Source organism: Plectropomus leopardus, chromosome 7 (genome assembly GCF_026936395.1).
Source record: "Plectropomus leopardus strain MGB_pleo_1.0 chromosome 7, ASM2693639v1, whole genome shotgun sequence".
Classification (NCBI taxonomy): domain Eukaryota; kingdom Metazoa; phylum Chordata; class Actinopteri; order Perciformes; family Serranidae; genus Plectropomus; species Plectropomus leopardus.
Window position 1 is genome coordinate 3,913,741 of NC_142182.1, and position 17,433 is coordinate 3,931,173.

The following is a 17,433-nucleotide window of genomic DNA, read 5'->3' on the forward strand; positions in this document are numbered from 1 at the left end:
CCAGAAGGCTTGGTGGAGGAACAGCTCTTGGTCCAAGTTGGGTCAGCCTCGCCCTGATGCTGGCTCTCTTCCCTCTCTTTGTCTGCCGCTTTCCCCTCTGGTCTGACCTGCCACTCAGCATATTATGCTCGTGGGGATCCTCTCACAGCTTGCTGCCTTCAGTCCAAGCCCCAAACAACTTTTCCAAATGTTGATAAGTACTTCTCGATGGTGGAAATGTTGTGCTTCAGCAGTAAGGGCCATGGTGTGGAAAAAAAATAGAAAAATGTAGTAAAAAAGAGCAAAAAAGTTGCAAGGATTTGAGGAGCTACAGGCTGTTGCATCAACATGCGTTGTTGTCGTCATGATATAAAGCTGCTAATGTTCCGAACATCAATCACAATGCTTCTTGAAATGCCAGAGACGACGTCGCATAACTTCATTCAATGGAAACGCAGTCATCTTGCAATTGTGTTATATCGATATTTCGAAAATACTGCTTAAGTTTTGCGCGCATTTGTCATGAAAAGCCGCCTACTGTCAGTCATGCTGTCATATCGCAGATAGTGATGACTCTTCTACCAAAACTACAGAATCCACAGAAAAAGACATCTTAATCAGGAGGAGGATTAAACAAAGTTTATTCCTTCTTTTGGTTTACAAACAAAAAGGCACCCATTGATTTGTTTTTGGAGTTTCACATTGACAATGACTGTGGCAAGAACTTCCTAGCCTCTTTTCTGAATGTGAACACAGTGATCTGTGCTCGACATGCTGCTCAAAGCCGTTAAACAAGTCGCCTCCAGAACCACATGAACATATTTAGAAATGAATGTTGACACTGTAACCAGTCTGAATGCATCACAACCTCAGAAGAAAAGCTTATCAGCACTCTAGTACAGCCGATATGGACCTATGATATGTTGAAAGGAGCAAATGTATTCTTAAAGCCATGGAAACAAAAAGCTGAAAAAAAATAAAAATCACTCGCACTTTTGAAACATGCAGGAGAAAAAAAAGTGTGGTAACATTTATACCTGAAAACGTTTTAGCAGGAAAAAACAATGTTAATTTTTAAAATCATTAATTAATGAGCATCAGTCCTACAAAAGCCCAATGGGAAAATAAATAAATATAGATATAAACCAGTTTAAGCAATAGTACAACTTAAGAGTTCTACAAATGGTGATCCATTAATCAAACTGACTCGTTTCCTAAAGTATTTTCTCAATCAGCTTTTGTACTTTGAGTCTTAAGGTCCAAAATGACCACAATTGTTTTTTGCCAGTTAGAACAATTTTAGTTCTTTCATGTAAGATTTCTGTGTCTGTTTTTAGTTTGTGTCCCTACTGACTGGAGATGGGCGGAAGCAAGATAGGAAAGGGCGATGCTACTTGTTATTTCCAGATTTAGCAAAAAAAAATGTGATGACATCATGCCAATGTTGATTAAATCTGAGCCAACCCGACTAACACAGTGCAGCAGGAAGACCTCTCTATAAGCTTTTTTTTCATGTCATACAGGAATATCTAACACCATGTTTTTAGTGGCTTCCAACAATTTAAAAAATGGATCAATGTGACTCTATTCTGGATATGTTCCAAGTGGAGTTAATGCTGATGTGTAAAATGCCCTGTTTGATGAACCCACTGTCGTTTCAGTAGTTTCTGACGTGGAAACGTAAAAAAGGACCCATTAGTTGTTCTCACTTCTTAAACCACGAGCTATACGAAAACCCTGAATTAGACACGCTGCTGTTTTTTTCCCACCACAACACTAAACAAGAGCGTGAAAGTCATACACCATCACAAAACCGACCTACTCACTCACACCGTCACAAGGAAATGGAATTACAACAGTAAAAATGTTTCACACAGCACTCCAATAAACAAACACTTGCTTAATATTGAAATGACAGCCAGTTACAGTGTTGTTATTATCTTGTTTCAGGAGGAAGATTCAGGCTGTGTTATGCTATTACATTCAGAGAGAAAAAAAGAACATCACAAGCAACTTATAACATTTAAATTGAGCTCTGGACATACTGCACATCTGTTTACATATTTAGTTTTTTTTAAGTATTATTTACAGCAGCTGGAGTTGTTTCAGTAAGCTTCTTGTCAGTAAAATAGCCACGCAATGTAATTAGCATAAAAATACATCTGTATTTTCAAGTCTACCTAAATAGAGCTGTACACAAAATAATTAGAAAACATAGATCTGATTGCTCTCTTTCACATTGTTAGAATATTGAAAAAAGTTCAGGCACATTTCACACTTGCACACGTCTTTCCAAAAGAGTGCATCTTTCCACCAAGTCACATGATCCTCTGTAAAATGGCTCATGCTGTGTGAGTGAAAAATCACATTCGTTAATGAGTCCGGGACATTCACAGAACGTACATGGAGGTGTCTGAAGCTGCTAAGACACTTTGAGAAGACACATGCAAGCACAAGCAAAGACAAGCACATGGTCACACCCTGATGTTTGAAACATTGTAGTGTGCTTGAGAAATCAGTTAAAGGCGAGACAAATGTGCACCGGTAAACCTCAGGTGTGTTGATAGAAGACTTAATATGGCAATGAGGGTTAATTCCTATAACAACCCAGAGAAATTCAATTCAACGCAACGCTGTCTCGGCTCACACTGCCAATTCTGTAACAAGCCAACATTACTTGTCCGAAAATTTCCTATATAACACAACACAACCATGAAGGCAACAGAATGGTCCGAGAGTTAAACAGCAGGTTATAAACAACACGAGTACATGACAAACCCTGCAAACTTCTCACAACGCAAGCAACTAACTAAATGAACAATTAACATGAGAAAATGACCCATAAAATGTACTTATAAACTTCAATATTTTTCAGCCTGGACCCTATTTTTCCACGTTATTGTGTTTAAGTGACTAATGTGAACAACAATTTTTGAACTTGGTCCAGTACTGAGAGAGAGCGCTGCAGGCAGCAGCATGAAACAGGCTGCAATATAATCCCTGCAGGTAACTGCTCGCCAATTTTTGGTTTTTGCCATTAACAGTGCTGGATTTTCCCACTAACACGCTCAGATTGCTACTAGAAATGTCTGACAACAGCACTGTAAGGACACTCCGGAGAAATTAAACATTTTTCCTCACCTTGTCACTGGTCTGTATGTTATTGTGACAAAGTCTCATTATGGAAAATGATGCAGCCTTTTCCCCGAATCTTCTGACCAAATTTACCTCTTTATTTATATGCCTGTGCCATTGTTTACTGATATTTTTACACATTTTCATTTATTTACTTTCACTTTCATTTCATTTCATCATCTGTTTACCTATTTAATTTTTGTAATTTATATTCTTCTTACATACTACAATATTAATAACAACAACAACAACAACAACAACAACAACAACTAATCGTTTTTTTCAAACCAGCAGGAATCTATGTTTTTGGTGATTCCAATATTGCACTTTAAAGCCAATACTGATGATGTGCTGATATTATTGATTTCAGGGGGAGTTTTCTGCTTTAGCAAGACTTGGTTACACACACAACAAACAGACCATAACAAGCAAAGTTAAAAAATTATTTTTTCTGCAGGAGCCTTCCATGATCAGTTCCTCTGGGGTTTTTGGGGGCTGTTTTTGTGATTGTTGCAGCTTTAAATACCTGATTTGCAGCAGCTTCTCTAAAAAATTGCATTGAATGTTGCAATATTTTTAGGCGTTTTATTAAATAATTGATAGGGCAAGTGAAAAAGTAGTTGTCTCAGATTTGTAACTCATTATATTGATCATGTAGTGTTTCTTACAGAGTTATAATCTGTACGATTTTAAGGGGGATAGATGTGACAGGATAGCAGCAGATGATCGTTGGCCATCAGCTGTTGCTTATAGCGCTTAAGTAAGGTCTCTGTGAGCCGCTCTCCTCCAACACAGCAGCAGCAGAGATCACTGGGCACTGTGCCGTCTAATGGCCCCGTCTGTCTCACACTGAGAGTGACACGCTTCGACAGTGTCATCACACCCCCGGATAAACGCCGGGTAATGTTAGCTGTGATGCTTAGAGTCATTCCTGTCAGTTTGTTACTCTGTCACAGGTGCATCGTTAGTTTCATGATAAACAGAGAGAGAGAGAGAGAGACAGAGAGAGAGAGAGGCTGAGCGGATCAATACGCTGCTCGTAATTACAAAAAAAAGAGATTTTACTTGTTTTAAATAGTCCAATTTTTGGTGATTGGACAAATTGCGGAATCCTGGAGGGACTGAATCATTTTCTCAGACACTTATAACAATCTGGAGCTGTCAGTGGCAAACACAAACACTTTAAGTAGATATAAATCGACGGTGCTCAATTGCTTGCAAAGATTTCTGTGGCCTATTTTGCCGCTGGTCCAAGTTAAAAAAAGACAAAAAAAACCCAACCTACCCAAGTTAACCTTAAAACACACAAAGGAAAAACAACAAAACTTTTCACAAAGATAATGAGCTACAGTTGGAGCTACCTGAAAAGTAGTGTGCTAACAACGACCAATGAATTAGAGTCATCACCCAGAGTTAATATGGATGACTCAATATATCAACCAGGACCGAAAGAGTTTGAATTCTCGAGCATAATAGCGAAAAAGAAGCCAAAAGTGACCATATTTCTCATCTTAACTCCACCAGTCTCATCCTCTACTGAGCTACGAGTCTGTTAGCTAAGAGGTATTTTTGGCAAAAATAGCTTTAAGACCGTCACAAATGACTTTTAGACATGACAAAAAAAAAACCTGTAGTAAAAGAAGAAGCTTGATTTGCAAGATCTGCTGATGCAAGAACAATCAGTTTGTAGGCACTGGATAAAGCCGTTATATTACAATCTACATTGTGCTTGGTCATAATTAGGGAACTAGTTACTGCAGTTCAATGTGCAATGCTGCCAAGCAGAAGAGTATACTAAATACAAGTACTAAGACAGCCATTAACAACTCTTGGTGGGGCATGGGTCAGCGAGCCCCCATAAGCCCTTGCTATGTAAACTTTCTCTTCACACCAAGCTGTCAGTGTAACTGTCAAACATGGGTTGAAATGGCTTTGGTCTTGGGGATGGGGAGCACGGGGCAAGACAGAGTTTAAAAAATGATTCCTAGGCTAACCCTTTGAAACCTGAGGAAAATTAGCTAGATTTCTTTCAAAAACATGGGTATAAGGTAACGAGCAACAAAAGAAGAAATGACCCGAAAATTTGGCTAAATAAGTAGTACAAGAAAATGACCTGGAAATTACAGCAAAAGAGCAAAAAAAGAAAACGAAATTACGACAAACAAACAAGGCAAACAAGACTTGGAAAAAGTGCTTTAAAAAATTATAATAATTCTGTAACATAGTTAGAGATTATGATGATAATAAATATAGTGTTCCCTAGCTTTTTTCTCTTTTCTTCTAAATCATTTTCTAAATCCACAGATTTGTTGCAATCTGTTGGACATTTCTTCGTAAATTGCTCATTTTCCTCATGTTTTTGAAAAAACTGCACCAATATTCTCGGAGTTCAAATGTTTAAATATTGTGAAAGGCGCCTAAAAGCATCACAAGGAAGGCGATGTCCCTCCAGGTTTCAAAGGGCCAGCCTGTCCCTGAATGAGTCTTCACTGAGTCAGAACAGAATCATCCTTCAAGCAAATGTGCAAAACCGACTTCGATGCCCCAGAAGCCGAGATTAACTCATGCTTTGCCGATCAAAAGCTCCTGTCATCTGAAAAACCCCCGCTTATCATACATTTTTGTAACTAGCTTTTTAAAACATTCCAATAGGCCTTACTAACAGAAAACTGACAAGAACCACAAACAAACTTCAAGGGAGAACAAAAAAAAGAAAAATTTGGAGTTTTGTTTTTAGGTGATAGAAGTGAAATATAACTCACGCAGCAGTTGGAGCGGCTCCTCTTCAATGACAGATTACATATACAGAAGAGGAAGCCTGGACTGACCCAAAATCAGCTGAGGATCTTTGCGGCGAGCATCATCCAATGCATAGCTTTATTTTGCAGGCAGCCAGGCGAACAGACAGGTGGTGGAGCAAGTTTGCCCCGGAGCTTAGAGACTGTAGGAGTAAAGCTGGTGCCAGAGGAGACCAGACTGACCGGAAATGAGCAGAATAAGGACGTGGGGTCCTCCTTCTTTAACGAGTCCGAGTGCTGTTAGTCTGAGCATTGTACATTTTGAGATAAATCCACGCCCTCTGTGTTTTATGAAATGCTTGAGATCAGGTAAGAGCCATCCGAGATATGCAACATTTAGACCGCTGTGGACTCCAGGATCCTCCGTTGGCTCTGTCTTTGTTCACGGGTTTTATCGGTTCCATTTAATCCTTGAGTGTCAGGGCAAACACGGGGCAAGAGACAGACAGCTCAGGAACCTCCCATCACCCACAGCCAACGTTTTCTTCAATTCTTCGCCCCCTCTGCCTCGCCACCCGCCACCCTGTGCCCAGGCTTATTATCTCATGGTGGAGGAAGCTCTGAAGTAGGAGAGGAACTTGAAGCAGAGGCTCACCACGAAGTACCAGATGTTTCGGGCCATCTGGGATCGGGCGATGAAGACGCGCCAGATGAGCACCACCAGGATGGTGTTGAAGGTGTAGCGGATGTTCCTCAGCCTGAAACAGACACATAATTTAGGGAAATCTTCAACTTCAAGAGGAGCAGTCCACTTTTAGATCTGCAAAGGTGAAGATGTGAAGAGTGAGACAGTTTATTCTGAACAAGGGCTGTTAATGGTAAATCAATAATTTAATGGTTAATCGCTGACTGACCTATGGCTAAACCCCGCCCCCCCTTGCTCACTCGGACAAACGATCGCTGCCTAAACGAACAATGGCCGCTGACAGATCCAAAGATGCTATCCACAACTTTTGGGGACAGAAGCTCCTTAATTCACACAGAAACCATGAAAGGGTCTTCGCCATGCCATGGAGCTCGAGTTAATGCTGATGTCCAACTGTCGATGATCTTACATCACAACGCTGGAGTTGGCCATTGCGTTAGCAGGTAACAGCTAACTTTGTTGACGTTACACAAGATGTTGACGACATACTGTGTGAGGTTATATATACTTGTGACTTTACAGTAAAGTTTGCTATCGCTATGTTGCCTTACCTCAGGACAAATGTAGACATCCTTGTTTATCTTCTTTACGTTGAGCTAACTGTGCGGTCTGCCACACTGCTTAATCCAAAGGAGGCACTTTGCTCCGTTTATGGGAGGTTTCGGGAGCAGGATGAAATACACTCCATCCATCATCCTGCTCATCCATCTCTAACCTCTCAGGATACCTCGTATCTGTGTTGCATTTACTCCGTGCACATCGATTGACCATTTTTTAAGTTATTAGTGCAGAAATTTAAATAAACCCCAAAGAAAATCAAAATGATGCTTTTCTATGGAGGTCTACGAGCAGCACTCAGCTGGACCTGAACTGGCCAAGGCATTCTACGTATGTCACTTAGTCTCTGCATCGGGTTTTTATCCAGTCAAACAGCTTAAATCCGCAAAAGAAAGCCGAAAAAAAACAACAACAAAGAAGAGAACAAAACAAAACCAAGTAAAGGTACCAAGTAAAGTACAGAGTACGAACGAAATGTACAGCACCGAGAAGTTCTCCATGTTTTCACCTTTCGACATGCAACCAGCCTAAATTGTTTGGTATGTGATGTAATTGGTCAACTGGAAGACGGTCCAATAGCAACTAGCTGAGAGGGGGCGGCGCCACCTACCGATGCGGAGGTGAACAAACTTCTGTGCTCACCCGTACAGTACGAGTTGGAATTCACAACATTTCTAAAATTGTGCAGCGTGTGCCGGCTTTACTCATCAGGGTAGCTATCATGTTTCTGCAGCAACGCCACCCTGCCACCAGGATGGTTTTACCAGGTTCACCGCGCTGTTAGCCGGCTCCCACCCGACCTGTAGTGCGGTAATGCGCAGCGGCCAAGGCAAACACGAACTCGCCAGTGGAGACTAAAGCGTGGGGAGTGAACACGATGTTTCTGCATGATAAAGCTAGACAGCTGTCTGTTAGCAAATAGAAAATAAAATAAAAGGACATTTACATCACAAACATTCAAATTTCACCAACTCTGAAGAGAAAGCACTTTTAAATTTCCCACTAAAGCTCACTGAGTCAAATGAACACCAGACTAAAACCAAAGGCCGTTTCTATTTCATGTCTTTTTTTTTCTTAAAAAGTGACCTGAGTTCTCAGGATGATGATGAGGATGAATAATTACAAAAGTACAAAATGCCCTTAATTATAATATGCATTTAAGATTGAAGCACAAAGTGTCTGAGGAGCTGCTCTCCGTACTCTTATGCCAGTGTAAGTATACATGTGTATATAAATAACATTTTCAATCAACATATTGTTTCAAAACTAAAAATTAACCTGCGAGTTGCCAGTTCAATGGTGTCGCACAATCAAAAACAGAATTAACCTAAACTGACATCCCTATTCTAAACGCACACATCGAATCCCAGTCCAGTTTTCTTTACGCAGATGTTAGATGTGCCGTATTTTATTCACAGCCTCTCCTTTGTTAAAGCTGAGAGGATTACTACCACTCTGACTGTATGATGATAATCTGAAGAACAATTTGGCTAAAAACCCTCATATACCTAACAAATGTAGGAATATATGGTTCATGGAAGGATGAACTTAAGTAAAGTAGAGTTATTTAAAGTATGGTGACCCAGATGACTCCTGTACGGAGAATGGCAGCTATGTATCGGGTCTCATCACTCACAGTAAGTCCCGGTGTGTCTAAGTGTTGACAGACTTGCAGATAAGATTTCACGCTTACTTGTTGAGGTGTTTGCGTGCAGCAGGCAGGCCCGACAGCTCTTCATTGAGGACATATTTTTTGGTGCCCATGCAGTAACTTTCCATGTACTCTGCCCAGTGCAGCTGTCGCACGTCAAAATTAAACACCTACAGAAACAAGAACACAAAAAACACTCTTTTTTAACTTTTAAACGCCAACTTTCAATGACTAACAAGATGTGCAGTCTTCAGCAGTGACATTTATTACCTGAGATGTAAACGATGCTTACATTTTCTTGATTTTGATTTTAGTGATTTTTGTTTTTTTTTCTTGTTTTTGTGGTTTCTACCAATATATGTGTAAAAAATAACTCGATATACTGCCACAGGGTTGTATACCTCCGTGCACCAGTCGAGTTACACTAAGTTTACGTTAAAGGTGGCTCTTGAAGGTTCTTATGGCCAAAACCATGCTGTATGAGGTCACCGTGAGTTTGACCTTTTACCTTTAACCACCGGATCCAAATCGGTTCAATCTTGAGACCAAGAGGACGTTTGTGCCAAATTTGAGGGACTTCTCTCGAAGCCATCTTCACATATTGAGACAGATGCACATTCACAGTGACCTAGACCTTTGAAAACCAAATTTTAATCAGCTCATTACTGAGTCCAAGTGAATGTTTGTGCCAAATTTGAAGCCATTTCCTCACAGACTTCTTGCGATATCGTGTTCACAAGAATGAGACAGACGATGTCACGTGAAGAATGATACGTACGTATGTATGTATGAACGGACAACCCAAAAACATGATAACGCTGGCCGTGGCTATCGCCGGCGCTGGGGCATAAATAATAAAGACAAAAACTAACAACGTGTTAAAAATATCAGCAAACGTATCATACATTGGGGGATGATTTCCAAGAGACATCTGTGCACTGTTGTGTGTCTGCTAACATGTACACTGATGTAACTGTGTTAGACAATACTGGCCTCCCAGTACATCTGCTCTGCAGTTATTTAAAATCCAAGAGATTGTAACTATGATTGTTATGCAGGCGCCACAGGCCTTTTGCACAGCAGACATTTTGACTTGTCAAAGTAGGAAACGCACAGGTGTTAATAACACCAACAATGTGTCGGCAGCTAAAAGGAATTCAGCCATCACCGATTTTATCATTTACACAGGTGATTTTCCTGCTGCGACATGTCAAATGTTAACTTTTGAGTTGAAAAATTCGGGGTAGGAAATGGGCAAACTGAGAGTGTGAGGTGTGTGTTTCTACCTCATAAGAGAGTATATGTTATCACAGCAGGGAGCGAGTACTGAGCTCCAGCTGGCTTCAGTCTGATTTAACCCCCAGTGGTGCCTTTCAGCATGAGGGGACAATAAGATCAGATCACTGGCTGAGAGACGAGGAAGGCAGAGGGAGACGGTTCGTGGTTGGATCAGTGAACAGTGAGGTGGAGTTTCTGCTGCAGCCCTGGAGGCAGAGACTGCCTTTCAGTCAGCACTCAGGGAATTAAGAAGTCTCCAGGCAGCGTGTAGGTTGTTTTGTTTGGAGAAAGACGCCACAGATTTAAAAACCAGGGTTTACACACATTTTAACCAACAAATTCTCAAAAAGTGTCCATAACTTTTACCCCATTAATGACTTTTAAGTCTTTTAAAACAGCCTGTCTGGACACTGCTCCGACACCAGGCAATATGAAATAAGGCACATTTCAAAATGTGGAAAGATAAGCACATTTTGTTTCCCTGCAACTAAACTTGGACCCTTTTCCGCTCTGCACCAAAAAGTATGGTTACGGTCTACCTCTTTTTAGCTATAGATTATATTTGTCATTCAAAGCTATAAATAATTAAACATGCACTTCCTGGGCATTTGTGGATAAGAAACTGATAGTGCTAACTACCTTTGCCTGCACGTTATACAGAAAAAAACAATTAGCAGAAAATTAGTCAAAACTTACAAATAAAATTACCTGAAATATAGCAACAAAACAAACAAAAAAAAAGAAGTACAAAATGAAAACAAGAAAATAACTTGGGGTGGAAAAAAGTGGGGAAAAAATGCAATAAAATATAGATTCTTTTTTTTCCAACATAATTTTTAATATATAATTATAGTAATTAGAAGTATAGTTTCAGTAAAGCTAAAATAAGTTGCACTTTAAGGGACATCATCAAAGTCCTGATTGCCTGTTTGGTCACTTTTCTGAGGTTTAAATGATTGTGAAAGGAGTCTGAATGCGGCACAAGAAAGCTGATGTCGATCCAGGTTTCAAAGGGTTCATTTCTATCCATTTCCAGGCCTGGAAAACAGTTTTTCCTAATTTCACAACCTCTCCAGGAATTTCATGACTGTGGGAATCCTGTAAAACTTATTACAAAAGAAATATTTAAAATGAGAACTTTTAAGCACTTTTCTAGTCTAATAATACACTTCGATTATTTTCCTTTCTGATCTCGACCGAGAGAACGAAGGTCAGTGTGTCACGGTGTGGGAACAATAACTCTAATGTGCGATGAGTCAATAAAAACTGCAGATTCCTCCAGACAGTTATCCTGAAAAACGTCTCTGTTCACTACAAACTGACGTCACCACTGAATGAATGACTCGCTCTGTTGTGGCCGGCCTACTATCAGACATTAACGCACTGAGCGGCTAATCCGTCTGCCTTCTCCTCCGAGTGTGTCGGTCTGTGTTGTTTATGAGGTCAACAGAGGGACAAAGTGTGAGGGATGTGAGGGGGACCACTGTTATCCATATTACATCATTATTGTGCTCTCTTACCTTCTTATCCTCCGCGCTCATCTGGGCCATCAGCATGGCCACGTTGTCGTTGTTCCACACCCAGGAGTGACTGGTGAAATACTCCAGGACCATCATGGCTTTGTGGAGGCGTGTGATTGTCTTCATCATCCTGTGACGAATAAGCGGCGAAGGCGAGATGGAAGAGGAAGGAAGAGAAACGGACAGAGAGGGAAGGGAGGGCGGGGGAAATGGGAGGAATCGAGCGTGCGAAAGAGTCACGGACGACGACAGAGAGGTGGAGTAATGGACGAAGAGCAGGACAGGGTTCATGGTGTTGGAGGAGGGGACAGCAGACGCAAAGTTAACCTTTTAAACCTGGATCAACGTTATTTTCTTGTGCTGCGTTCAGACACCGATCACAAGCTACCTGACTCTTTGAAATCTGAGCAAATGACTTTGATTTCTTTTGAAAACACGGCAACGAGCAACTTGGAAAGAAATATTCCACAAATTGCAAGAAATTAGTAACGTGACAAAAAATAGATAAATAAATAGTTTTAAAATAGAGGGGACGTTATAAGACTATATTATATTAATAACATTGATACATTGATTTTATATTGAAATGATATTAAGGAAAAGAATGTTATTACTTATATATATATAATTTATTTGCTCATATTCAGGTAATTGTCTTTGAACTTTTCTTTTACTAAATTTCTGCTCACTTTTGGGCCATGTGTTTTGCTCAGGTTTCAAAGGGTTAATAAAAACTTTCAGTGCAAAGATAAACACCAGTAACTCAGAGGTCCCTTTGTAGAAAAAAGCTTTTTTACAATGCACGTTCCTTATAGTGTAATTTAATCTCAAAAGTGATCTTTTGACTCAGGTATCGATGTGCACAAACAGTTTATGTCACTGGTTCCAAAATAATCACTTCATGATTCACATTATATGCTCTGGGCATGACTTCACGGATTTACAAAAGATCCCGTTAAACAGATTTTGGATTGTAATTATTGTGATATAAGCGGGGAATAATTTGAACTGCTCTGTGATTGTTCACCCTTCACCTTGAATGATCTAAACTTGGGCCTAAAACTTAAATCACTTTTACCAATTTTCTTAGTTATCCAAATGCAAGACAGCAGATCCAAAAATGACAGACTATTCTTCAAATTCAAATTAACAAATTTGGAAATAAGCGTTTTTCATTGGACAGCAACAATATGAAATTGTTTAGTGCCATGACATTTTTAAAAAGCAGCTTAAAACAGTAACTTACATATTTTCTAACCTGGACCCTATTTTCTTCACGTTCTTGTGTCCAAACTGATAATGAGAGCAAAAGTTTTGGAAATCCAGTCGAGCAAGTGTAAACTTCAATTTTTTCATTTTTTTATTTTTACCACTGAGAGGCTCAGGTTGTTTTTGGAGTCTTACAACATCACAGAAAGGACCCTGCAGAGAAATGAGATATTTATCTGAACCTTTTGCACGTTCCCAGTTCTGCTAATGAAAAAGTCTCGTTTTTAAACTTCACAAAAGATTACTTGTATCAGAAAAAAACAGCAACAATGGTGGGAACATGAAAGCTGGAAAGAGGAGTTTTTTGTCTTGGGAGTACAGAAAGCAAATCTAACTCTCATCTATTTTTTTTTTTTTTTTTTACTGTCATGGCTGAATATGTGGCCAGTTTTGTCAATGTAAAAAAGTCTGCAAAACTCAGAAAGACTTTTTTCAGTGAGACTTGGACACTAAACGTACTACAACAAACAAAAGGTAAAGGAAAAAAATGTTTTTTTTCTCTGTAGGGTTCTTTCCGTAATAATTTCAAACATATATATCTCATCATACAAATATCTGAGCCTGTCAGCGACAAAAACACTTTGAGTGAACCCAAAGTGCCGATGCTGAATTTCCTGCAGGGACTGCACTGAAGCCTGTTTTGCAGCTGCCAGTTGAAGTGGTCTCTCTAAGTACTGGATCTTGTTGTTTGTTTAAAAAGGACTTTGTTCTTATCAGTCACTTAAAAACGTAAAAATAGGGTACAAGTTGAAAAATATTGGTTTCCCTTTAACATTTGGGGTTGTTCATACTTTGGTACATCAGTTTGTATTATTGAATAAAAGGATGATTCACAGAGCTGGTTAAGAAATTTTTAAATCCTACATTAATTCACTTAACAAATTTCCCAAATGATCAAAAGGGTTTTCCAAAAATCGTCACAGCACTGTAATTAGTCAGGTGTGTGATTCTTCCCCTGAGGACAACGAGTGATTCAAATCAGCTGAGCACTAACTGGATTTGGCCTGTGTGCAGGAGGACAGACAATACGCTGTCAAATGGACCAATGGACTAAAATGTATCTATATTTAGGTCAATATCTTCCCAAAAATAATTAAAATGTGAGACAAAATTAACATCTGCTTTGTCGCCAAAGTGGCACTGACTTAAGATAAATACATTGATAAATCTTTTCTGCGTGTACAATATTGTCCTCCTGTTCACACGAGTGAATCCAGTTAATAAACGTATATTTCTGCATTAGTTCAGATTTAGGGGATTATAATTTAAGTGACAATCATTCAAAACCAGTAACCAGTGTTGTGGTAATTGGGGTGAGAATCGGTGGTGGGAATGTGATTATAGTGAGGATTTAAGGAGGGTCTCTGAGTCTTCAATCTGCACTGTTTTCAGTGAATTTTAAAGCGTCTGAGTAAACATGAAGCAGTACTCGACTTGGTTGCAGCTATTTCAATTTGTTCTGTTTAGAAAGACGTCAATCCAATGATTGGATGGTCCGTTCCATGTGGATAAATTCTGTCACTCGATACGTTTCCACTAATGACGGCAGATTGAGATGACTCAGATTCCTCCTGTGTGAGTGGTTCAGAGGATGTGACAAACATGCATATGGTCGATCAGCACACGGAGATAATCATTACTTACATTACAGCTGGAGACACACCCCATCAAATCAAATCACAACCGAAGAATGTGACTTAGCTACGAAGCCAAATTAATTTCAGACAGCCAAACGTCACGTGAAATTCAGCTGAAAAGGATGTTGAGTGGCGCTGCATCATGTCTAATGTCTGAAATACATCTGGCTTGTAGCGAAAACAGAGCACATAAATGTGGATATTAATGGATTAGTGTGCACTTTAAAAAGACCAGGAAGTCCCATGGTGCCTCTGCATTTCCTTGATTGGGTGAGAAGTGGGGGGTGGCAGTAATGGATGTCATGTTCACAGCATGGCTTGTTCACAAAAAGGACTCAAAAATAAAAAAAATCCCACAAAAACGAGCAAAGCTGCTCAGATAGACGCCAGATCTTGTTGTCATGACACTCAGTGCAGCTGGTGCCATGAGGTCAAATAAAGACACGGCAAACATTTTGTTTCTTCTGCCCCCGGGACCGTTCCCTGTGCCCACCGTCCCACAGAACCGTCAGTGAAAAAACAAAACCACACAGGAGGGAGGGTGGGTTTGTGGGAAAGGTGAGGGCTGACTGGCAGGGGTAGAGTGCGAAGGGGGGGCAGTTGCAACCTTACCGGGGCTTGCGGCCCGTCAGCCAGAGATAGCCGTCATAGAGCAGGGCCGGCAGCGTGTGGCTGACCGTGGTCCAGTACTGATTAGTAAAGGGGTTGGAGCGCAGATTGACATTGGGCCTTCTGAAGGCCTGCTCTAAGGGATTGGTCTTGAAGGTCATGTTTATACAGTACTCTGTAGAAGAGAGATACACGACAGGACAAGGAGGACACAGAGAGGACGAGATGAAGAAGAATGTGCGTTTCCTCCTGCTGATACTAGATGCAGGCCCTGTGGGATGGTTTGACCACTGCTAGCCTTTTTTTTTTAAACTAATAGATATTCCTACAGTCTCAGACAGTCCAAAAATATTAGTAAACATTAACAGCTCTCCCAAATCCAAAAAACAGCGTGCTAAAACTCAAGTATGAGATGACATCGAGTTAGAGCTGGGCAAAATGGCTTTGTAATAATATTGCAACATTTTAAGGTGATATTACGATACATGATATATATATCTAAATATATTTTTAAATGTCCCTTAAACTAATGTTAACTACTAAAATACAAAGATAATGAGTGAAAATTGATTATAAAGGCAACAGATCCGGTTCACATCACATATAGTTCAGCAGCTAGCAGAGGTTTTTCAAAGGGCCAACACCTGGGTTGGGTTCCCAAACCATCTTCAGACTGAAGTCCACCTTAGTCCATTTATCAGCTGGACTGAGACGACCTCAGTGCCGACTTTTTTGGGAACCCAACTGAGAATACAAACATTGCAAGTAGCAAAATGTAAAGAGTGCAGAACCCATCGGTAATCGCCTCCGAGTGCAGGAGACCAGCTGGGTTATACTCTCTTCAGCTCCCAACAAGACTGCACACAAGCATCATGTGACACATTAGCATCGCAGCTACGACGTTAGGCTACTGAACTGAAAGAAAAGTGACAGGACTAAAGCAGCAGAGGTGTTTGTGCACGTGAGAGGGGTTTTGGCGTTAAAACAGCAGAGGTGCGGCACGTCCGAGTCGGCGATGATGAGGTTACCTGGGCTCTCGTCCAATCAGCCTGAGGTACAGATCATAGAGGAAGGCCGGAGCCTTGTGGCTCACGGCGATCCAGTACTGATTGATTAGGTGATTGGATGTGAGATTAACATTGGGCCGACGGAAGGCCTGCTCAAGGGGGTTCCTCTTGAATGTGGATATTACATGGTACTCTAAGAGACAGAAGGTTGTTCAACACAAGTCATCAATCAGCAGTTCAGTACAGTTATTTATTCCCTGACTAAAAGCCTACTGGCAAAAACTTCATCGGATGAATTTTACCTTGATTTATTGCAGCTAACCCAAATGTTAGTATATTTCTTTGATTGTTCAAGTGTATAAAAAACAATACTATATAATTACCTCACAAGAAATAACCTATAACTACCTTTTTATGTCTATCTAATGTCCATAATCACCTGCCATGTGAGCAACAACCTGTTACCTTTGTTTAAGGGTGGGATTTACTCTGGGAAAACTCCATACTGATCCTTCTACAAACCAGGATCCACAAGGAACAGGTGACCAAAATCTCTGAGTTTGGGCGTGGCAGGCAGTGGATCAGATTACAGTCAGAGCACGACATTAGACGCCACGTTTAAACATACAAGCTGAAGCTTTGGTTGCAAGGGGCCTTTACAGAGGCTGTGTTTAAGCGAGACAAAAGAGGCATCATACCAACTTCCCCCCAGTGAAACGGGTTGATCCCACCGGTCGTGCAGTTGTAAACCAGGATGCTTTTAGACCTGTAAAAAGAGTGAAAACTTCAAAGTAAATCCACTGAGTTCTACTTTTAAAGTAGCATCAACATTTCAATACAACTAGACTTGAAGATGTGCGTGAGAACACGAGTGTTCAGGTGTTTCTCAGACCTGTTGAGTGCCTGTGATCCAGTGTACCAGGCTGCAGCCAGCGTGGCGTTGATGACCACGTCGACAGGCACCAGGTCAGCCACAGCATCGTTAGACGCTCTCATTGTACGCAGAATCCCTTTTCCAGCCTAAAGGAAGTGAAAGAACGTTACAGAAAGTTCCCGAGCATTCAGATTAAAGAGACGCAACCTGAACGCTGTACTCCCTAAGTGTCCCGTGGGAACAACAATTTAGAGAAGCACTCAAAATTCTTGTTTTTGACACCGACAGGCTCACATTGTCCTTTTGCCAGCGACAGGCTTACAGTTATTTTGCCATCAACGAGGTTTATATAGTTATGCCATCGGCAGGCTTCGATAGTTATTTTGACCCCGACAGGCTCACATCGTTATTTTGACCCCGACAGGCTCACATCGTTATTTTGACACTTACTTGCTAAGATAGTTGTTTTTCC

General features: G+C 40.6%; 1 protein-coding gene across 2 annotated transcripts in view; it reads right to left on the minus strand.

Annotated features, from left to right (window-relative positions):
- Nucleotides 1-603: 603 nt before the first annotated feature.
- The window catches only part of far1 (fatty acyl CoA reductase 1), a 44,127-nt gene continuing 27,297 nt past the window's right edge, over nucleotides 604-17,433 (minus strand). The window contains exons 8-13 of one of the 2 annotated variants that reach the window (XM_042495964.2): nucleotides 16,980-17,107; nucleotides 16,786-16,853; nucleotides 15,084-15,255; nucleotides 11,566-11,695; nucleotides 8,810-8,937; nucleotides 604-6,610 (exon numbers count right to left, since the gene is read on the minus strand). In XM_042495964.2, the coding sequence (XP_042351898.2) occupies nucleotides 6,451-6,610; nucleotides 8,810-8,937; nucleotides 11,566-11,695; nucleotides 15,084-15,255; nucleotides 16,786-16,853; nucleotides 16,980-17,107 (786 nt within the window). In that variant the 3' untranslated portion in view covers nucleotides 604-6,450. Of the gene's footprint in view, nucleotides 6,611-8,809; nucleotides 8,938-11,565; nucleotides 11,696-15,083; nucleotides 15,256-16,108; nucleotides 16,281-16,785; nucleotides 16,854-16,979; nucleotides 17,108-17,433 lie in introns of both variants that reach the window. The other variant, XM_088079688.1, reaches the window with a different exon arrangement.